Here is a 23,015-nt window from a genome sequence, read left to right on the forward strand (position 1 = left end):
GTGCAGACTCCAGTAGAAGCGCTTTGCTCTTTAGGAGAGCAGGGTCTGTTTTGCCCAAGGAGGCCAGAGTCACACACTGGGGCCTGGTAAGGTGGGGAGTTCAACCCTGGCCTTCTGGCTCCAGAACCCAGGCTTTTAACCATGCCATTAATAGCACAGGTGCCCTCCGGCTGGCCCCAGGTCACCCCGATGTACAGGGCAGGGCTTGTACCCTGGCTCTGGCTTCAAAGGCCCTGCTCTGGGCCACTGAGTTACATGGTCTGGGGGGAGATCTGAGGAGGCCCCTGGACCTCCTTGGCTCCCAAGATGACCTCTATACCCTCTTCAAGGCTCCAAGGTCTCTACCAGTCACCTATGGCTAGGAAAGAAACTCCACCTGAGCTGCCCACAGGTTCTGGTTGCACTTTGTGACCTTGGACAGGGGACTTCACCTCTGAGCCTCTCATTATAAAACAGACAGTGTAGTAGTCTCAGTCCCATGGGATCATCCTGAGAGCTAAATGAGGGAGAGTCAGCGAGGGGTCCCGGCCACGTGCAGAGATGCAATGACCATCTTGTTCTTGGGCTCACTCCCAAGGACCTACCCTGGCTCTGGCCTCTGTTACCCAGGACTCTCTGCCTCTGATCAGACTGTCTGTGACCTGACCAGGAAGCTGGCCAAGGGCAATACCCACCCAGATCCTGGAGGCAAGCAGCCAAGAAGCAGCAACAAAGAACTTTCCATACCTCCGCAGTCCATGAGGAACTGACACACTTCAAGCCTCAATTGGTCTTTCACCCTCCTCTCCTTCCCCCAAATTTCCATCATTGGTGATATTTACATTGGAATCCTGCCCAGGACTTGGAGAACCCAGCATGGGTACGTGGAAAACAATATAGAAGGAAAGATAGGTGTAGTTGTTAAATGTAGTGTTGGCAAATTTGTCCTCTTGGCTTTGAAACACGTTACAAGGTAGCAAGTATCAAAACCAGACGGCTTTGTGCTTAAATCAGCTCAGAAGGCTTCTGTCAGCAAGACCCTGGCATGATACCTTGATAAAGATGGGGTCTCTTCACCCTTAAGAGGATAAGGGTAGCCAGGCACGGTGGTGCATGCAAGTGCTCCCAGCGACTCAGGAGCCCGAGGCAGGATGATTGCAAGGCTAGCCCCAGCACCTTATGGAGACCCTGTCTCAGAGCTCTAGGGTCTGGGGTGGTACACACCTAAGCAGCAGGTACCTAAGGCATGCAGTAGTGTACTTAAGAGCATGCACTTCGGATACAGGAGACAGTTCTGGGGTCAAATCCCAATTAGCTACTAGCTTCATGATCTCGAGAATATTGCTACATGTCTCTGTCTAGCTGAGTTGCATTATAATGGAAATAATAATAGGCCCCACCTCAGTGGACTATTGTAAAGTTTTTTTCCCCCCAGTACTGGGGATTGAACCCCGGGCATCACACATCCTAGGCAAGTGCTCGATCACTGAGCAACAGTCCGCCCAACAGATCTCTCTCTCTCTCTCTCTCTCTCTCTTTCTCTCTCTCTCTCTCTCTCTCTCTCTCTCACACACACACACACACACACACACACTCTCTCTCTCTCACACACAAACACACACACACTCTCTCTCTCTCTCTCTCACACACACACACACACACCTTTGACTAACAAAAATCTGAATTTGTTCCAGGTAGCAAAGTGCCCAGGCCCAGGGCATGAATCATGAGTAGTCTAAGTTAAATACCCATCCTCTTTGCTAGATCCTGGCTTTTCCAACCTTCCTGGCAGTTAAGAATGACCATGTCACACAGCTCTGGCCAATGAGGTATCAGGGGAAATTTGCCAGGGGTTTACTGGATAAAATCCAGAGAATGAAGCCTTTGCTTTTCCTCCTTCCTGCTTGTGAAAGTTTATGATGCTTGGAGGCTGCTGCAGCTGTTTTGTGGCCATGAGGCATCCAGCTTGAGGATGTGAAGCACACATAAGGTTGTGTGAGCCAGAGGATGGGGGACATTGCTAAGCTGCAGAAAGACTGAAATTTCCAACCTCCAAACTTCTTGTTCTGAGAGATGATTTTAAATACCTTTATTTAAGGCCACTGGGATCTGAGTTGTTGGCTTCTTTTATCTGAATGCACCGCCAGGGATATAGGCCCTTAGCACCATATATGGCACCTGGTATGTACCCAATCAATATCAGCTGTGATCTCACAGAGACATCGCAGGACTTTCCATATTCATCTCTGCGCTCTTAGTAGACCGGGAGGAAGGATAGGTATCAATGCTGTGGGTGATTCCACACCCAATGAATGAGTGGACACAGCCATGATTCTGCTGCCCTGAGCATCTCCAAAGACCCCAGGATGTAGCGATGATCTCAGGTAGAGTTGCTGCTGGACTCCCATCTGGCAGGAAAGCCAGTGAGTCTGGACCCACTGGCAGACAATGGCATCTTGTCCCCTCCTGTCCTGGAAGCCTTCAAGTTCATGTTGCCCACCCCTGTTTCTGCCTTATACTCCGACCTTGTAAACATTGGTGCTGTATTTGAATCAGAACTGTCAGAGGTGCCATTAACTCTGCTGGAGGCCACCACTGGAGGGGAGCCAACAGACAAGGGCCACCCAGCAGAGGGCTCCCAGGGAGAACAAAGAAAGGAAGAGAGAGCAGCACAGCTCCCCTGCAACCCAGGGATTAATCACCGGCTTTATGAACGAATGCTCTTTTTTGCTACAACAGACCTGCCTGTGTCTTCAGACAGTGGATGATCTCGCCTACCCGGAGTTCACCCAGGTCTGGAGTGAAACCACCTGACTCCAGAGCCAGCAGCATTTTTGATTAAACAACAAAGGTGGAGGCCGGGTGGGGTTGCAGAGACCTGAGGATAAGCCCAGTCAAGATGAGTCATCTTGAGACCTTGGCCCCTAAGGCTTTTTGTCTAGCCTCCTGGTTTGCTTATATTCTTAAAGAAATTCTATGGTGGTGCTTAATTTAAAATTCTTTTTTTTTTTTTTTTTTTGGTCCTGGGAACAGAACCTCAGGTCTCACGTTTGCTGGGCAAGTTCTATTACTGAGCTCCAGCTCCAGCTCCAGCCCAGAGGAAGCTGGTGCTTGCTGCAGGGGGTGCCGGGACAATTTTCCTAGCCCTGCCCCAGGTCATATATGTCCATCCTCTGGTCTCCTGGGCTGAATCTGCTCTGGTTCTTCCCCTCTGACTCCAGGCCTGGCCAGATCTCAGTAAGTTTACCTTGCAACATCAGCCCCAGGGTTGAAGAGTAAGGTACCCACCAGAAGCCAAGTTGGGATAGTACGGACTTTGCTGGCCTGCCCTGCCCATGGACACTGCATGAGGAACCGCGTGTCAGTCAACCTCAGCCAGCCTGGACCTGCAGCCCCGGGCATCAAGGAGAAAGCTACTGGGTGCCTCTGTGCCTCTGCAGCTGAACAAGGACAGGTCACTATAAAACCCAAAGTCCCAGAGGCAAACATCCCTACCTGGGAACTTCCTGTCCTCTCCTTTAGCTGTGGAGGAGAGGTGCGGTCTTTCCTCTGGAGGGGGCTGCGGGCTGCAGGACTGGAGTGTGGCCTCTCCAGAGCGTGGCCTGTGTGGATGGCTGGAGGAGTACCTGTCCACTGTGGGGAATGTACCTGGCTTCACTGTGACCCTAGGTGGGTACGGGGTCCCTTGCTCCATGCCGACCCACGCCCCTTCGTCCTTGTCTACTGTGACTCCACCAGCACACTCCTTGCCTTGGCTTCTCATTTAGAATGCACCTCTGCCCGGCAGAGGCCCAACAAACTCAACCTGGGGACCCGGAGGGACAGAAGAAGGTGAGGTATAGAGGAGGGAAGGCTGCCCCTGCACCATCACCTTGACCATGCTGCTGGGGACAGGAGCCTAGATCCCCTGAAGGGGCCATGAGCTCTGCTCTCCACCAGCCACTGCTGACCTCTGTCCCTGGGTGTGTCCTGCCTCTCGGGCATATCCTGCTCCATGGGAATGGGAATGGGGGCTACAGAACATTCAGACCCCCACCCTGTCCAGGGACAGACCCACCAACGTGTTCAGACAGATACCCAGATGACTCATGGTCCTCCGCTTTCCCTCTGGGCAGCTTCTCTTCATGTCCCCAGATGACCACGCTTAGGCAAAACCTGGCCTGGGAGTCAGGAGGCTCCCATTCCTGTCCACACCCAGGACCACAACCTGCTACGCAAATTCCGGTAGACACCAGCCCCTCTGGGCCTCAGTCTCCTGTCTTGCACAGGGGCAGGTGGTGGGGATGTATAGGTGGCCTCTGAGGTGCTTTCCTTCCAGTTCCAGGCCCTTAGGAATTCCAAAGGAAGAACAAAAGCCACTGAGTGCCCAGTGTTTTAGGCAGAAACTTGTGCTCTAAAGGAACCTTCTACAGAGGATCCTGAACCTGCTGTGGCTAGGAGGGGGGTTCCGGGTGAGGCAGGGTGGGAGCAGAGCCTCACTTTGTTTCCTCAGGATCCTGAGCAGACAGAACCCGCTGGGTGGCTGGGCTCTGGGTAGTCCCTGTAGCCTGTGACGTCAGTGACCCTGCCAATACAACGGGATGGACAAGGAAGTGTCACTAGCCCTTTTAGTCTCACTCAGTTCAGGGCCTCAGGAAACCTCCCAGCTGTGCTTGGGCCACCTCCAGGGCAGCCAGGATCCCTGAGCCCACAGCCCAGTGGCCCCAGCTCCCAGCTGCCACACCTCTGCCCAGCCTGCCCCCTCCCTGGACCACCTCCTTGGTGCCCTTGGCCCCTTAGTGTTTCAGAAGGTCTAAGTGAGGAGGGAGTGACAGAGACCAGCAGGAGGCCAGCTCACCCCTGAGATCTTCCAGAGAAAAGGGTCCAGCAGAGTCTGAGCTTGACATGGACAGCCAGTCCCCTTTCCACTGCCCAGTTCAAACAGACTGAAGCACAGATGGGAAATCACAGGCTCAATTCACTGAAAGCTCCAGGGGATGGGTGGCTTCAGAAATGGCTGAAAAGAGTTCTCAAATTGTCTTAGAAACTAGGTGTGGGGATGTGCGCCTACGATCACAGCTACTCAGAAGGCTGAGGCAGGAGGATTGCGAATGTGAGGCTACCCTGGGAAACTTAGGAGAGACTCTGTCTCAAAATAAAATGAAAAGGGCTGGGGATGTGGTTCAATAGTAGAGTACCCTTGGGTTAAATCCCCAGTACCGCAAAAACCAAAACTGAACTAAAACCAAAAAATTGTGTCTGAGAACTTGTCTTTGAGTTTGGGCTCTGTTTTCAGGGGGGTTCTTCCTTCATAGTGGTAAAATGGCTGCCAGCAGCTCCATTTCACAGCACACTTCAGTGGTCACCCCAGAGGAAGGAGGTTCTCTTTGCCAATCATTTTATCAACCTCTAACTTGAGTCTCATGTTGGGCCCTCAAGGGGTCAGGTCTTTTCCCACATCAGTCTCTTTACTGTTCCAGATGGCCACATGAACGCCTGTGCTCTAAGGCCAGAGGCGGGGACTCACCACCACAGAGTCCAGGTGCTGAGCAACAGGAACATGGTGGCTTCAGGATGGGAACATTCAGGTCAGAGATCCCCATTCATGGGTTCTAAATGAGGCCCCACAAAGAAAGGGCAGAGGCCACTGAGTACCCAGTCCCAGTCCCTGAGGTGGAGCAGCAGGTACACAGCCCTCAGGGAGGAGGCTTATGGCATAGGGTGTGCGGGGGACACACAGCAGCCAAAGTTGACGAGGGGATCAGGGAGGGCTTGTGGCCTGAGAGGACAAGTCCCTCCTGGTGGCCAGAAGCTTCTTGAGGGAAATGCTATTTGATCCTCATTCTTAGAAAGAGGAAGTGGTCGCTTCCCAAGAGAAGCTGACCTCATGCCCAAGCCTTGATGTGGCTCAGAGGCTGGACTGCTCCTATCTCACACGAGGGAGCGTGTTACAGAACAGCTTGCCTCTCTGCACTTCCATGCTCAATGTGAGGCATCATCCACTTCAACAAAGCTGTCCTTGGTACTGGGAGAGTGTCAGAAGCCTTATCTACTGAAAAAAATTTTATTTTTTTGCAATGCTGGGGAACAAATCCAGGGCCTCACATATGCAAGGGCTTTATCACTGAGCTACATTTTTTTAAAAATTTATTTTGGGACAGGGCTCTCTAAGTTGCCCAAGTTGGCCTTGAACTTGTGCAGCTCCTGTCTCAGCCTCCCAAGTAGCTGGGATTACAGACGTATGCCACCAAGCCTGGCTTCCACTGAATCTAACTCTACTACCTCCCATGTGCTAATCCCTCCATGTGCTGATAATAACCTTGTGTGCTTACCCATTGGGTGACAGGTCTCCCAGGTGGTAACATCTTTCTGGAGATTTTGCAAAGTTTTAACTAGACAGCACAGAGCAGACTCGGAAAGCACCTTCCATCTCACCTGGATATCAAGGGTTCTGTGCTTTGGGCATCAGTCAAGGTCATCACCTGGAAGACAAAAGATGAGGGTTGTCTCTGAAGCCTCTTCAAATGATAAACAAACAAACAACAACAACAATAACAACAACAATAACAACAACAAAATGCCTGCTGTTTCTCTGCTGGCCTATCTAGCAGAGAAGCTAGAGGACCAAGAGACCAGAGACCTGTGTGTTGCCCTGGATCCTGACCCTGACGTTCTGTGTGACCCTGGGGGACTGCTGAGCTTCAGGTCTCCTTGGGCCACCCCTCAGGGACCCTGGTTCAGTGCTGGCAGATCCCTGCTCCTAGGTGAGCCTGGGCTAAGCTGCAGCCTCTCTCCACTAGACTCCAATGCCACCTCCACCCGGCTGTTTCCATGGTGGCAGCCCCCGTCTCTGTTTACTCAGCTCCCTGCGTGAGATTTTTCCATAACTGGCCATTGAGAACACAATGCCAGCTTCTCCCCAAGGAGGTGCTACAGCCCACACCCTGCGGCCAAACAGCGGATATGGCTCTCTAGCTGGGGTCAGAGGCTGACACCAGGCATCTCAAGACTCCCAAGCTCCTGGACCTAGACCTTGGCCTTCTGTGAGGTGGGGCTGAGAGCCTGAGCCAGGGAGCCAGGGAGCCAGGGAGCCAGGGAGCTAGGGAGCCAGGGAGCCACGGAGCCACGGAGCTAGGGAGCCAGGGCCAGGCCGGGGCTGCCTTGCCAGAAACATATGAAATCCTGAGCAAGTCGCCTTCCCTCTGAGACACCCTGGAGCTGTAAAATGGGTCACATCACAAAGCAGGAGGACCTGCTTTGGCTCTTCACAGAGTCACAGTCCAGCAGCCCCTGTCCCAGTAGCCCCAGACACAAAGGGTCTGGGACTCCTGGCAGAAAATGTTTCCTGCCCGAGTCGGCCCCAGGCCAAGCCCAGCCTGGCCATGCTCAGGTCAAACCAATAGTGTGGCCTTCGCCCTCAGCTTCCCATCCTGGGCTGGGAGAAAGTCTGGGCTACACAGGGCCTTGTGGGGTTTCTATTTACAAATGCACAAACCCTCTTTGTAATTAATCTAAATATGCAAAGAATTAGGAAATGTGTCATTAGATAAATCAGGTACCTGTTCCTAGATCCCCACAATATACAGTGTTTGATATTTGGCATACGGAATGGGCTAGCTACATCCTGAGGTTTTCCTCCTTTGGTGGTTTTTCTGGGGTCTCGGAGGCTCAGAGAGGTGAAGTCACTTGTCCACCACATGCTTGTTCATAGTAGATCCATGCAGATCCCCAAAGTTCACATGTAAGAAACTCGGTCTCCAGATACGACAGTGTTGAAAGTCTAAGGGGGGCCTCTAAGAAGTAATTAGGCCAAGAGGGCTATGCCCTCATGAATGGATGGATTAACATTGTCATCCTGAGAGTAAGGAATCATAAACAATGTCTTCACCCTCCTTCCCTCTGGCTCTCCTTCTTGATCTCATCCCTGTGGCAACATCACTGTGTTATGATACTGCAGGAAGGCCCTCACTAGATGCCACTCTTCCAACTTGGACATATCCCAGCCTCCAGAACTGTGAGCCAAAGAAATCTCTGCTCATTATAAATGACCATATGTGGTATTCTATTAAAGCGTCATGGTGCAGATTAAATTGACCTAAGATTTGAACACTGACGGTTCATTTTACCTGGAAACACTAACATCTGTTTTTTTGAGGTGAGGAATGGAACCAATGGTTTCCCCAGGAGCTGAGAGCCGTCAGCCAGATGCTCTGTTCTGTCACCCTCTGAGGATCATTATCCTCCATGGGTGTCACAGCGGGGTGGGTGAGGGACTTCTGTCTCCTGTCTCTGCCTCATCCCAGGGCCAGCCTCTGGGCTCTTGGTGAGCTACCCCTTCTCCTGTGGTCATTGGTGGACTCTGTCCTCCCCTCCCAGCCAGCCTGCCTGTCCTTGTCTCCTCATTTTCAGTTACCTCTTGGGTCCTATTTATTTCCCCTCCTGCTTTGTCTTCTTGTCCTGTCTTGACTCGACATCTCTTTCTCTCTCCTAGTCTGTCCTTTTCCATCCTCCCAGGGCAGTAGGAGTAGGTTTTCATGAACTTGGATTTGATAATGGTTTCTTAGGACACTGAAAACACATGCAAGAAGAGCTAGATTAATTGGTTTTCCTCAAAATTTAAAAATTTATGCATCAAAAGATATTATTAACAGAGTGAAAAGACAAACCCAAGGAACAGGAGAAAACTTTGGCAAGTCATGTATTTGCTAAGGGTCTAGTTTCCAGAAGTCATGGGAGAAAAACATTCTTTAAATGTTAGAACATACCGGTAGAGAATGCAAAGTTTATACAAAATTTAAGCTACAATGAGAGACATGAAGGAGTTTGAAAGTTGAAGCCAAGTATTTGGGGGGAACATGAGTTCAACATCTTGCTATTCTGCCAGTGAGGGGCTTATGTGGAGGAGTTCACAACATCTCCAGGGACTTGCAGATGGAAAGATCCAGAGGGCTGGCTGGCTGGCTGGCTGGCTGGGCGGGTTGGTGGGGAGACTACAGGCAAGGTCAACTAGGAGGAGGAAGCCTGGAGCTTACCGGGCTGCAGGTGCTGCAAGTCAGAAATGGCGTGCAGTCACCATCACAGCTCTGGGCCTTGCATGGCACTGGGCTCCTAGCTCACTAATTAGTTAGACCTCTTTGGGTTGTTAGTGACAGAAATCAGGGGAAAAAACATAGGTGGGCTGCTCGTTTCTCCAGCACCCCAACAGAGAGAGAACTTCTTTTTCTGCAGAGTTGGAGCAAAAGTCCTGGGATTGAGTTTCATTGGGCTCTCTGGGTCACATATCCAACCCAGGACCAATCACTGTAGTGGGGGAATGGCAGGCTCTGATTGACTAGACCTGTGTCACATGGCTACTCTTACTGAGTGAGCCACAGGGAGAAGAAAAGAATGGATCTGGGTAAATAGCAAGGACAATGAGGCTCTCATTACAGTGCTCCACAGGACTGGACACTTTCCTTAGTGCAGCAGGGCTGGTGTGTGGGGCTTAGCATCCAGGGCTATGTGTGACCCAGGCCCACTGTCCAGGCTCCATGAGAAGCAGGCCACTCCTGTTTGTTCCAAATTCCCAGTGCCTCTTAGGCAACCTGGAAAACACACAATTCCCCAAGCAGGAAACCCGCCACATATTCCAGCCTGGAGCCCAGAAAGCCAAACCCTGTGACAAATTTAAAAAACAAAACTTGAAAAAAATTAACTCTCACAATAGAACATTAAAAAAAAAAAAACTTTTTATTTTCCTTTTTTTATTATACAAGTACTACACATCTATTGTAGAAAAAATTCAAAAATAGATAAGCAGAAAGTGATAACATTTTCCATAATCTCACCACCAGTGATAACCAATGTTAACATTTTATTGTAAAATATGTCAGACATTTCTCTATAGGTAAAAATATAATTTTGTTCTACGTTTAAGTGATTGGTTGTTGGTATTATTTATAACTTGTTTTTTCACTAAGCAATGTGGTGAACATGTTTTGCATTATCAATAAATATACTTGTTGTCTTATAGTGTTTTCTGCTGCTATCACAGAATACTGAGACTGGTGATTTACAAAGAAAAGAGGTTTGGGCTCACAGTTCTGGAGGCTGGGAAGTCCAAGACTGGGCTACTGTATATAGTGAGAGCCTCATGGTGTTTTAACTCATTACAGAAAGCAGAAGACCAAGTGGCTACTTGAGACAGAGAGAGACATGAGGGACAAACCTGCTTTGTAACAACCCACTCTTATGAGAATTAATCCAGTCCTGTGAGAGCAAGAACGCTCTCCCACAAAACAACTTAATCCCTCTATGAAAGTGGATCCATCATGACCCAAAAGCCTCTTTAAAGTCCCACCACTTCTCAACATCATTACACTGAGGACTAAGTCCCAACATGAGTTTTGGTTGGGATAAAAAATATTCAAACCACAGCACGTGTACAATATTATTTTAATCATTTGCATAGAATATAATCACATTTAATAAATTCTCTAATATGGATATTTTCAGGGTTTCTGGTGCTGTAACATCTCAGTATGTTGGCCAATTATTAGATAATTCTTAGGAGAGGAACAGTGGGTGCAAAGGGTGGACAAGCAGACCTAGGTTCCTTCCTACCCACACCCACCCATGCCTGTTCTTTTGAGCCTTTTCATCCCTGCCAATAAATCAGTATTTGCTGTGTACAGTGGAACAAGCCTGTAATCTTAGCACCCTGGGAGGCTGAAGCAAGAGGATCTCAAGTTCAAAGCCAGCCTAAGCAACCGAGCGAGGTACCTACCAACTCAACCAAGATCCTGTCTCTAAATAAAATATAAAAAAGGTCTGGGGATGTTGTTCAGTGGTTAAGTGTCCCTGGGTTCAATTCCTAGTATCAAAATAAATAAACAAAAAACCTCTGCATTTATATCTTGGATTTATTTTGTTTATTGCTTTTCTTTGATTACTCATACAGGTGAACATTTATCCTTTGCTTACTGGTCATTTGTATTTTTTCTTTTGAGAACTGTATATGGCTCTTGCTCTTTTTTTGGTGGGTTGATCTTCATTTGATGATTTTTAAAAAAATGTTTATTTTTTAGTTTTAGGTGGATACGATATCTTTGTTTTATTTTTAATGTGGTGCTGAGGATCGAACCCAGTGCCTCACACATGCTAGGTGAGCATTCTACAACCCTAGCTCTCTTTTGAGATTTGTAAGGCCTCCTTAAAGATTATGGAAAAAAACCTTTTGTATATGTTGTATTTTTTGCAATTTTTCATTTGTCTTTTATTTATGATTTTAAGGTCCAGTTGTTTTAATGTTTTGATTGTAAACCAGGCTTGGTGGCACATGCCTGTAATCCCAGTGACTTTGGAGGCTGAGGCAGGAGGATCAAAAGTTCAAGTCCAGCCTTGGCAACTTCACACCCTATCTCAAAATTTAAAAAAAGAAAGAAAGAAAAAGAAAAAATGTGACTACTAGGGATGCAGCTCAGTGGTAGAGCGCCCCTGGATTAAATCCCCTGTGCCATAAACAAAGTTTTGATTGCAAAAATAACACTTGGTCCATTGTAATAGATTCAGATGGAACAAAGGGATAAGAGGGGAATAGAAAAGGCTTTCTCCTCTCCAACCCTATACCCATGCCTCAGAAATAACCACTACAGGGGCTGGAATTGTGGCTCAGCGGTAGAGCACTCGCCTAGCACATGCAAGGCCCTGGGTTCGATCCTCAGCACACATAAAATAATAAATAAAATAAAGATATTGTGTCCAGTTACAACTAAAAAGTAAATATATATAAAGAAATAACTACTTCAGGTATCACTCAGTGATAGAGTGCCTGCTTAGCATGCACAGGTACTGGGTTCAATCCTCGGGTCTGCAAAATAAATAAATAAAACCACTCTTCACTTTCTTACCTAAGCTACCAGGGATTTTCTGTGTTCAAAGTAAATATTTATAAATCCACTGATTCAACTAATATTTGGTGAGTGCTTATCATGCCAGACCCTGTGCTCTAATTTGGGTACACTGTGATAAACAAAATTGATACTGTCTCGACCACCATGGAGCTTATAGTTTGATAGGGAGATATAACAAATAAATCTGTAAGTCAGTGTATGTGCACACTGTGATCAACACTGTGAGGAAAGAGAGTAACTGGCACTGTGGAGGGAAGCCTCAAAGATGACCTCCATCATTCCTACCTCCCTTATGAAATTCTCAACCTTTGAGGGTTGTGGGTGGGACTTATTGATGCCTTATAACCAATAAAATAAAAAAAAAAAGCAGAGGTGATAAGGTGTCCCTTCTGAAATTGGGTTATAAAAAGACTGTTTTCTGGTTTGGATGCTCTTGTTCTTGGCTCCTTCATACTGGGGGAAGTAAGCTACCATGTTGTGAACCAATTTATGGAGAAGCCTGTGACACCTAGCAAGGATCTGAGGCCCTCAGTTGGGCAGCCTGTGAGGAACTGAACCCTGCCATGAGAGTGAGTGGCTCTTTTAGTACTATTACTAGGTGCATATATATTATAATTATTTTATCTTCCTGATGTATTGACCCTTTTTCATTATAATATGTACCTCTTTTATCTCTAGAATAATTTTTTTTTGGTTCTAAAGTCTATTTTGTCCGATTGAATATAGTTATTCCTGCTTTCGTGTGATGGATAGCCAATTCCAAGATATATCTTTTCTCATCCCCTTACTTTTTTTCTTTCCTTACTTCCTTTTCAGTCCTAGGGATTAAACCCAAGGGTGCTCTACCACTGAGCTACATCTGCAGCCCTTTTTAATCTTGAGACAGGGTCTCACTGAGTTGCCCAGGATGGCCTCAAACTTGCTATCCTCCTGTTTCAGCCTCCTGGATAGCTAGGATTCAGACATGTGCCACTGTGTCCACCACGTATTATATTTTTATTGCAAATGATACCCTTTTTCTGCAAAAAAATATTGATATATGAAATGACTTTTGCCTGATACTAAATGACTCTGATTTTGTTTGCATAAGCTTGATGTACTTGTGCTTGTTCTTTTCCATTAAACCTACTTTTAAAAAAAATCTCATTTATAGGTGGAAGCTAAAACATGGATCTCACAGGAGTAGGAAACAGAATAGTGCTTAACAGAGTCTGAGAAAGTGGGGAATGGAGAGAGAATATTAACAGGTATCGGGTATACTTGGGTAAGAGGAATAGCTACTAATGTTCTATAGTACAGAATATTAGTGGTTGATAATTAGATGAACATTTCAAAATAGCTAGTTGAAAGAATTTTTGTTTTTGGTGCTGAGAATTGAACCCAGGATCTTGTGCACGCTAAGCATGTGCTCTACAATGGAGCTACAAATCCTAGAGAGGATTTTGAATGTTCTCAATACAAATAAATTATAAATGTTTGAGGTGATGACATGCCAATTACCCTGATGTGATCATTAAACATTTTAAACATGTATAGAAATATCACACAGTACCCAGTAAATACAATTGTGTTGATTAAAACATTTTTTTTTTAATAAGGGAAAATAATCAGTGATTTTAGATGTCTCTCTTCACTCCCATTGTGAATTTCTGTACTAATGTATCTGCTCTCTGCCACATTATGGGGCACCTTGCCTGTCAGAGTAGCTGAGTGACCAAGGAAGATATGTTAACAATGATTCACAGTGGCTGTGTGGGGATTTCCCAGGTGCAGTGTCTGCCTAGTTGTCATGGATGCCTTGTTGCTCAGCAGTTGAAGTGACAACATGCAAATTCATGAGTCTCCCAAGTAGCTTTTAAACATGAGCCTAAATCATGGCTAGAAGCCATTAGCTAACAACTGAGGGAGTCTCACTAAGTGGTTATGGGAAGCTTTCTGCCCTGCAGTCAGCAGCAGGTGGGGCCAGGTGCAGAGAACCAGGTAGCACACTCATGTTCACCTTGAACCTTAGTGAAAGCCCAGAAGGAAAGTGGAACAGGGGGTTGGGAGGGGAGGGGAGGGCAGGATGGGGGGACAGACAGACTGAACTCATATCATTGAGTCCCTACAATTTAGCTTTGCCTCGAGCCAGATGAAACTTTCATTTTGTAAGTCAATACATTCTCCTTTTAAATTAAGTTAGTTTGAAGTTTAACTTGCAATTGAATGAGTTTTAAAGGCTGGATCCTCCCTGAACCTGAGAAAAGCTGCATATGCAAGAGTTCCCAGAAATAATCTGATAATGGTTACAACTTGATACTATCCAGCTTGACTGGATAGGGTCATAGGCCTTTATATTTCAGGAATTTCTTACATGTTTCCTGTCCATATACTGTCCACAGTAAAGTGACAAGAAAAAAAAAAAAAAGCTGTGATCTTATTTCAACCTACTGGAGCCAAACTGTTGCATAAATTTGGGTCCGAAATGCTTTCATCTGCAAGAGAAAGCCAACCACAAACATTCTGTTCACATGCTCAAACAATGCAGGTAAGGAGACAGACTCCGTTTTCCTGCTCCCATAGTCTCAGCGTATTGGCTTTTCCACTTCCCTCTTTCACCTGATGGCTGTGAGACTGCCCAGAGTGCCAAGCAGCACACTCTCTCACCTCAGTCAAAGGGAGTAGATAGGAGCAGAGTCTTCCAGCAGGCATTAGTTTCTCTTCAGAGGGAATTGGGTCACATAGTCACTCCAAGGGGAGCTGGGAAAGGAAGTGTTCTGCAAACAGAGGTGAGATTACTAGGACTTTCTTCTCGAACTGGTACAAAGTCCCACCTTCCCTGAGATTCAAGAATCTTCAATCACTACCTGCCAAAAAAATGGATTCTGCGAGCAGGGAAGGAAGGGAGTAGGTAGCAAATAGTAGTTAGAAGAGCCATGTTGAAAGTTGGCCTCAGTCTGAGAGGCTGGGTTTTCAGCTGGATGATTTGCAGGAAGCCTTGACCCCTGGCACAGTGCTGGTTCTGGGTGGACGTGGTGAGTGGATGAGCACAAGGCTATGGCTACAGCAAGGCTACAGCAAGTGTGCTCAGCTCTGTGCTTTCTTGCTCCCATTCCACGCTATCACAGTATCTTGTTCTTTATCAAATAAGGAGGCTTGACTGGCTGAATCCTATTTCTCTTCCATGCTAAAAGGCTTGAGTTCAAATTGTCTTGTGTTTCTGAGTCTCTGTAGATCGTGTGCTGGTCTTAGCAGTGAACTTCTCAACTCTTCTATGCTTTCCAGCTCAGCAAAGCAGTCTGTCTCACCAGTGGCCAGGGCTCAGAGACACAGAGACCTGCTTTTCTGGGTAAAGCCCCATCATGCCCAGGTGACAAGATGAGGAGGGGAGGGCACAAATATCAGCCCTAGAGGGAGAATCTGGGACTTGGGAGCACCCCGTTCTCCTGAATGTCACCCCAAACCAGGCCTCTGCCCTGCCTCAGTAATGGTAGGGACTCCCCAGAAGAGTTTGGGGCTTTAGGGTTATGTGTCAAGCTTGTAGGGATAGAACAAATGGGCCTCAATAGCTAGCTAAGTCCATCTCCCATCAAAAAGGCACTCTCCTCTAACTTGCAAGACAGCTCTTGGCCCTGAGGAATGTCTGAGAAATAGGCAGTGCAGTATGTGGCAAAACAAAGATATGAGGAAGAAGCGTGAGACCCAAGGGCTGCAAACAATCAGCCCTCGGTTGTCAGAAGATGGGTTCAGAGGCCAGCAAGAGGGAAATGACTCCTAGGACAGCAGCTGGTCCTGGGACCTGATCCCTGCCTTCCTCTTCATGCCCCCTCCCAGCCTGTGTCCTGTGAGCCACAGGAGGGGTGAAGGACAGTGGGATCGGATTGAGAAATCTTGCTGGGAAATACACTCAGGACACCATTTGTGTGCAGAGACCTCAGGAGCCCTGAAAAGGAGGGTTAGTCTGAAGTGAATCCAAGCCCTTGGAAGGTATGAGGAGGGAGGGGGAAGGTATGAGGAGGGAGGGAGAAGGTGGTCCTGATTGCATCCACCCTAGTCATGTGGCAGAGGGGGCTGTTGGATTCCAGAGACATTGAGATGATGAGGCCAAAGAGTTTTCCTGATTCCTTTCAAACCCAAAGCCATGAGATTCTATATATCCCATCTGTTTGGGTTTAGTAGAAACTCTTAAGTATAATCTTCAAAAGAGAAACAGAAATGAGAGGGAAAAGAATCACACACAGTTGTACTTTTTTATATAGAATTTGTACAATATATTTCTCTTTATTTGCATATTTTATCCACAACTTAACATCCTTTTTATAGGCTGAACTCACTCAGCTGATATAATCAAAATTCTTTCTTTCAACCAAATAAGAAAAATTCAAAATCGTAAACCTGTAAGAAAACAAATTAAAAACGATGATGAAAATAAGTCACTCCTCTCATTAGGAACAGTGTCTGTACAATATATGATTTAGAACAGAATTTCTTTATAGATTAGGCACATGTTTCCACGACACCATATTCCTGCCAGTTTTATCTCATTCCAGCAGTCTTGCTTCTTAAAAAGGGTCACAGGGATGTTGGCCTTGATGGAAGTCCTTTGGGATTCTGCTGCTCTGGGTTGGGGACCAGGAAAGTGGGGTATGGCTCGACGGCGCCACCTGGTGATCAGAAGCAGAGGCAGCGATGGTCTGTAGGGAGGCTAGGTCAGGCCAGGCCAGGAGAGGCCCTGCCAGATGGCAGCAGTTGTGTGTGAAGGGAAAACCTAGGCTTGTTCTATGCAAACGAAGTACAGAGAGACCCAAACAGCAAGAGTGGCGAACAGAGAGAAGCTCTGAGGAGTCCAGCGTTTATTTACAATTGCTCTTCCTGGTGGGAGGGTGGAGTAAAGCTGGTGGGCACTGCTGAGGGAGCGACTCTGCCCTGCCCTTCCCATCTGCCCAGTTAAACTCAGGTCAGTCCAAGGTGTGGAGGGGTATGGGTGGCACCATCTCCTTGTCTATTTTCCAGGCTGTCCCTCATTGAGTCTGAGCCCACAGTGGGGCCTCTCCTCCAAGCACTGAGACTTGATCTTTGATTGCCCTCTCTAGAAACTTCTCCGTATTGAGACCTTTTTGGGTGAGGGTGGCACAGACCATGGATCTTCTCTGGTGTTCAGGAAGCTCACAGAGCAAGGTTGGTTTGGTAAAGAGCAAAAGGTGAGCAAGGGGTTTCCACCGAACCTGTGGGGATAGAACTCCCTACATCCCAGCAGTGGGGGAACCAGGCCAGGCCCCACCCCCAACATCAAGGCAGTGCACCTTAGGTCACTGCACCTTAGGTCACTGCTGCCTTTCTTCCTGTCCCCTCTGAATCCCAGCCCCTCCCACTCTGTGACCATTTCCCCTGTACCCTGGGGCTTGGCTGAGAAACTAATTCTAGGATGGGAAGGACAATGCATCTTGGTCTTCTCAGCTAGAAGCAAAAGTGCCCTTGCAGGAAGTTGCTCCCACGGCTGCACATATCTGCCTCTGTAGATTGAGGCCAAGGGGCACAGTGCGCCATGGTGAATACAATTGGTCATGTTTGGCCCTTCCTTGGTTCGGCCTTGTGTGGTGATGTGCCTCTGACCCAGACACCTGTCTTTGAATGATAGCCACCTCAGGCATTCTTCATTCCTGCAAGTGCCACTGAGGCTGGTCCATGGCCCACATGCCAATCCAGCTTCACACTCTAAAGTGTGGCTCTGGAAAGAGAATAATTAGCACTTCAGGGCAAAGCTAAAACCATAAAAATAAAATTGAGAAGAGCATTCATTAGAACTAATGTAGTTATTGCTAGACAAGTGACAGCCAAGCAACCATGCAGGGCCCCACTGGTGGCAGACGTGACGGACTACCATGACCATCAAGCAGAAATAAAATCATTTCTCCTAAAATAAGACCTCCTCTGAAGCACTGCAAGCCTGCAGGTACCGAGGCTAGAGGATTCCTCCAGCTCTGCTACTTTCAAGCATACCAGCTTGTCCCCTGAGCCACCAAGCCCCAGGTCATTCCCTAGGGGCCCTCTCGGTGAGTCAATACAGTTCTGTTCTGAAAACGCGAGATGGAAACTAAAACATGTCAGAACAACCAACTGAAAAAATCTGAAGTGCTGGGAGCCGGTGTGGGGCGGACGTGCAAGGTGGCCTGCTGGCTGTTCCCAAGGGCACTTGTTTTCACCGGGGAGTCCTCCGGGACAGCTGGGAGTGCAGGATCTAGGACAATGGGTCCTGTTCGGAATGCTCGGGGATCAGTGGTGGCAGGGCTCGTGCCAGTTGTGGTTTGGTTTTGATTTCTGAGTCTCAAGAAGAAAAAGCAAGGGGGGCTCCCAGGCAAGCTGCCACTGCTACAGTCTCACTATGAGGGTGGCTCTGGGCGGCTGGTGCCTTCCCCCTATGATGAGTATGGGCGGCTCCAGCTCAGCAGAGATAGAACCTTTCCAGAGAGGCTGCTTCCAGGCCTTCCCATGCCATCAGCTTCTGTACAGACAGCCCCTGGAGGAGGCTGGTCTCTCAACAGCCTTCCTAAGGGCCCCCTGCCTGCCCTTCCTCAAGTCACTCTGCCCTGTGTTGCTTGTTCTCATGTGCAATGACCTGTGTACACACCGAGCCTGCATGCAGGGAGTTATCGGAGATGAGGCTGCCTGGCATCTGAAGTGAGCTTGAGGAAAGCTGGGCGTTGAGGCCATGTGAGTTTTCCTGAATGAGGCTGGATGTCTGCTCTAAACCCCTGTGGACAGGTTAGTGAGACCCATGCATATCACATGGAAGCTAACACTCGACGTTCCAGAGGCGGGTGGCCTTGTTTGGGTAGTTGATGGCCAGGCTGATAGCAGCGATGTTCTGCAAAGCCTGTGGAGGGAGAGAGTTGTCACCAGGGTCCAGGGTCATTCACTTACTCATCCACTGAATGCTGAGCACTGAGGAAGTAGGGATAGGTTCCCAAGGTGAGCCAGATGTGGTCCCTGTCACCTGGAGGACTACAGGCTAGAGTGAGAGGTGTATTTTGGGGAGAAACAGCACAAAGGTGCAGAAGAGGAAGGACACGACACACATGAGAAGTGAGTAGCCAGGGTCAGGGAACCCCATAGGGGTCCAAAAAACAGTGTTGGGAAGGCAGATGCCCTGGAAGGCAGGTCAAGTCTGTCCTTCAAGCTGAGGGCAGCGGGAGAGTGGAGGTGGAGGAGGGAATAGGGGGACAGGTCAAAGACCACTGGTGACAAACTAGATGGGCTGTGGGAGGGTCAGGGAGGGCAAAGAGGCAATGGAGACTGGATAAGGGGCAGGTACCAGAGCCAGGCACACAGGAAAGCTGCCATGTTGAGTTTCTAGCACCCAAACTGTTAACTACCAAAACTCCTTATACTGTGTCATGAAACCAAGCATGGTAGCAGCAATGTTGGCAGGTGGCTGTTAGGAGGGAAGGAATTTTTACTCTGTTCACAAACCGCAGGTGATGCTCACAGACTCTTCAGTCTTTGCTGAGGCAATTCTAGCTTCAGAGTTGCCATTCCTAAACTGTATTGATCAGGGACACCCTTTCTTTTGGGAAGACTGTGTGCAGAGAGGACTTTCAAGGGATACAGCTCTTACTTGCTCTGGCTAGGAATTTTAGCTGTAAGCCCACCCAGGTGTGACTTGTGAGCTTCTGTGTCCTGCCTGTCTGCTATGGGGGTGGGTCGCAGTCTGTAGGTTTTCATGAGCAGCCTGAGGCTGGGGAATTCCCACAGCCCCCTCTGGGGTAATGAAGGTCATGTTTCACTGTCTTGTGAGCACATAGTGCCGTTTTCCAGCAGCTAAACTGTGAAACTATGGCAGACCGAGAGCAGCTACAGATGAGAATCCAGCTGCCAGACATTAAAGAGATCTGCAAAAATGGAACACACTGCCATCCTTCTCAGTAATTATTTTGTAAGATGGGCATGATGGTTAGCCTAACGTGGAGTCCCGACTACTTGGGAGGCTGAGGTGGGAGGATCTTTTGAGCACAGGAGTTTGAGACCAACCAAGAATCTGTCTCAAAGAAAACAAACCAGAGTATTGAAATGAGTTGTTTTTCACAAAACAAGTAACTCATATTAATATGAAATGTGTTTTCCATTATTTAAAAAATTAATTGATAAATGTTTAAATTTTGATTTTAATTTCTAGATTTAAATATCTAATTTCTAAGAATATATAGTAATGTATTTGATGCATACTTTCTGGGATCCTCATCAATTTAAAAGTGTGAGGGGTCCTGAGTCTAAACAGCTGTCGGAAGAAGAGTTTTCCTATGAGGGAAGCAAATTACATCCAAAAATATCTGAAATCTGACTGTGTGGAAACTTCAGGGATCAGCCAAACTAAATTTAAGGCACTAGTTGTTTTGGTTTTAAAGACACAAATTCTTGCTAGTGTCTTCTGACCCTACAGTTTAATACAAGTGACACTGATAAATGGGGCTCGCCTGCTCTCTCTGAGCACCAGAGGGAAGGGACTGAATTGGAACCAAGCTCTGTAAATTGCAGGAAGTTAGTAGTTGTTGCCTAGGGCACCACAGTCTGCCCTGGCAATGGTAGGATCATGATGTCCACCACAGGGACACGGCCCCAGGGACAGCTCTGCTAGGGGAAAGGAGGTACCTGTGCTGCACAGCGGAGAAGGTGATCATCCGTGGTTAAGGCCAGCAGGTACTCCTGCAGCAAGCCAAGCTCCTGTGGAGAAAGCATGGCCAGTGAGCAAGGGCAGCATGACCAGATGGAAGGAAAGCCCACCCAAGAAACAGAAGTCCCACTTGCTCTAGAGCCATGGAAAGAAACTGATTGGAGAGGCCAGGGGCTGGTTCCAGGGCTGGTCCTGCCCTGAGGCAGGGATCCCCCTCCTCAGGTCAGTCTCTTCTGACTGAGGGGGAGAGGTAAAGGCATCTGAAAGGCCCTTTCATCTTGCACATTCAATGAATCTATTGTGCCCAAGGGAAGAGAGAAGAGGAACCCACTCCATTCCTTTGATTTTCCAAAACTCCCTTGTTGTCAAGGGCTGGTCTAAGGCGGTACCCCTCCCTCCCCCTTTGGCTTTAGGCCAGACAAAATAAGCAATCCAGTGCTGACTCGAGGGCTTCCCAGGGCTAGGGAGAGGAGAGGGCCCAGATTGAGGGCCACGCTGGCCTCCCTGTGCAGGCCTGCCAGACAGCCGGTGGCCCAGAATGGAGCTATGGCCCGAGTCCTGCTCTGAGTAGTAGAGGGGGAGAAACACATGGAGCACCATCCTCCCTGCCTAGGCCTTGGGGCTAGAGGTGGGCAGGACCCTCACCTGGGCGCGGTTCTCCGTGACAAAGAAGAGCTCAGTGAGGGCACGATGTAGGGGGAGGAGGATGCCAGGTTGGGTCACGTCCTCAAACAGGCCGTATTCCATGTGGGTAAAGAGTTGCCACAGTGGCTTCAACAGTGCAAGGTCACAGAGATCACTGCAGGGGGAGTCCAAAACAGGGTTGGATAACTGAAGACCAGGCAAACCACAGTGGACAGCTGGTGGCAACTGCGGCTCAGACCCTTTCTCCCACTCCTGGTACAGCTATCATAAAACAGTCCCACCCACACTCCCTCTAAAATAGCTGCCACCAACAGCAAAGAGGGAAAAGCAAAGAACTTAAAACCGACCCCAAGGCAACAGGAGAACCTGAAGTATGTTGACTAGAATTATATTGTGCATCTTTTTTTTGTTTTGTTTTTAAAATTTCTTACATACATGACAATAGTGGAATGCATTACATTCATAATTATCCATTCACAGCACAATTTTTCGTAATTCTGTATATAAAGTATGTTCACGCCAAATTATGCCATTATACATGAGCTCTCTTATTGATTTTTTTGTGTGTGTGTGCATCTTTAAAAATGACTGTTGGGAAGACCTTCCAATGACAGTGGGAAAATCTGAAGACAAATGTTAAGTGAAAGAAAGCAAGATGTAACACCACAAACACAAAAGATAATTTAAAAGTGAAAAACAGAACTACTTAAAATATCATGACAGCAACCATTATTTTGATGCTAGGCTTGTAAAACACAGAAAATTTGCTTGCAAGGTTGCTCAACCAGAGAGTGCCTAAGAAAAGCAGAGTCCTTTTCAGACCCCTGAGGAGAACAGAATCCAGGGCCTGTGTTTCAGTGGAGGGTGTGCTGTGATTCTAGCTCAGCATTCTTCAGAGAAGGAAAAGCAGAAAATCAGTAATATTCTGGGGCTTACTATATGATCTCTCTCTCTCTCTCTCTCTCTCTCACACACACACATACACACACGTAATGATTTTGCCTTTTCTCTTTGCTTTTTCTCTTATGACTTGAAAAAGAATTCTGTCCACTTAAGTGGTATCTTAAGTCAACAGTTTTCCCTCAGAGGAATAAGCAAACAGGAAAATGCAATTTAATTTGATTTATAGAGACAGTGTCTTTTCCTTTTTTTGTTGTTACAGCACTGAGGATTGAACCCAGGGCCTCAAGCATGCTAGATAAGTGTTCTTCCTCTGAGTCACATCCCAGACTTTATAGAGACACTTTCCAGCTAATTTTTAGGAAAGCACTAGGAATATGAGATAAAGGCACCCAACTAGTCTGGCCTCCCTCCCCTGGGGGTACTTCTCTGGTTTGGCCTCTAGGCCAAGCTCACAGGCCAGCATATCTCTAACTTTCTAAGGAGCAAACAGCCAAGGGTGGCAAGGTATCTTGGGAGCTCCCTTGAGGAGTGCAGGAGTGTCTCTACTGGAAGAAGACTGGCAAAGACCTGCAAACTACAGCTCTGCCAGACTTCAGACTACAGATGTATTCACCCAAATAGCTCTCATTGGAAGTCCACATGGGGCTAAGAGAACCTTGATGCCTGCATATGAGGACATGGTGGTAACAGCAACCATGTCTAGCTTTCCCTCTCTCCCTCCCTGACACCACCATATGGCTGACTTCATGAGCTGTCATTTTTCTTACCTGAATTGGAGAGTCCTTTATTTATTTATTGGTGATATTGGGAATTGAACCCACGGCCTTATGCATGCTATGTAAACGCTCTGCCGCTGAACTACATCCCTAGCCTTTTAAAATTTTATTTTGAGACAGGGTCTCACTAAATTGCTTAGGGTCTCACTAAGTTGCTGAGGCTGGTTTCAAACTTATGATCCTCTTGCCTCAGTC

At 47.6% G+C, this 23,015-nt stretch overlaps 1 protein-coding gene across 2 annotated transcripts in view; it reads right to left on the reverse strand.

Annotated features, from left to right (window-relative positions):
* Positions 1-16,089: 16,089 nt before the first annotated feature.
* The window catches only part of Zzef1 (zinc finger ZZ-type and EF-hand domain containing 1), a gene marked incomplete at its 5' end in the record, with an annotated part of 59,007 nt that continues 52,081 nt past the window's right edge, over positions 16,090-23,015 (reverse strand). For both annotated transcript variants that reach the window (XM_046447064.1, XM_046447063.1), the window contains 3 exon segments: positions 16,090-18,702; positions 20,475-20,546; positions 21,142-21,295. In XM_046447064.1, the coding sequence (XP_046303020.1) occupies positions 18,622-18,702; positions 20,475-20,546; positions 21,142-21,295 (307 nt within the window).

Source organism: Marmota monax, unplaced genomic scaffold (assembly GCF_021218885.2).
Source record: "Marmota monax isolate L192 unplaced genomic scaffold, Marmota_monax_Labrador192_F-V1.1 WCK01_AAM20220418_F8-fsc00472, whole genome shotgun sequence".
NCBI classification, from domain to species: domain Eukaryota; kingdom Metazoa; phylum Chordata; class Mammalia; order Rodentia; family Sciuridae; genus Marmota; species Marmota monax.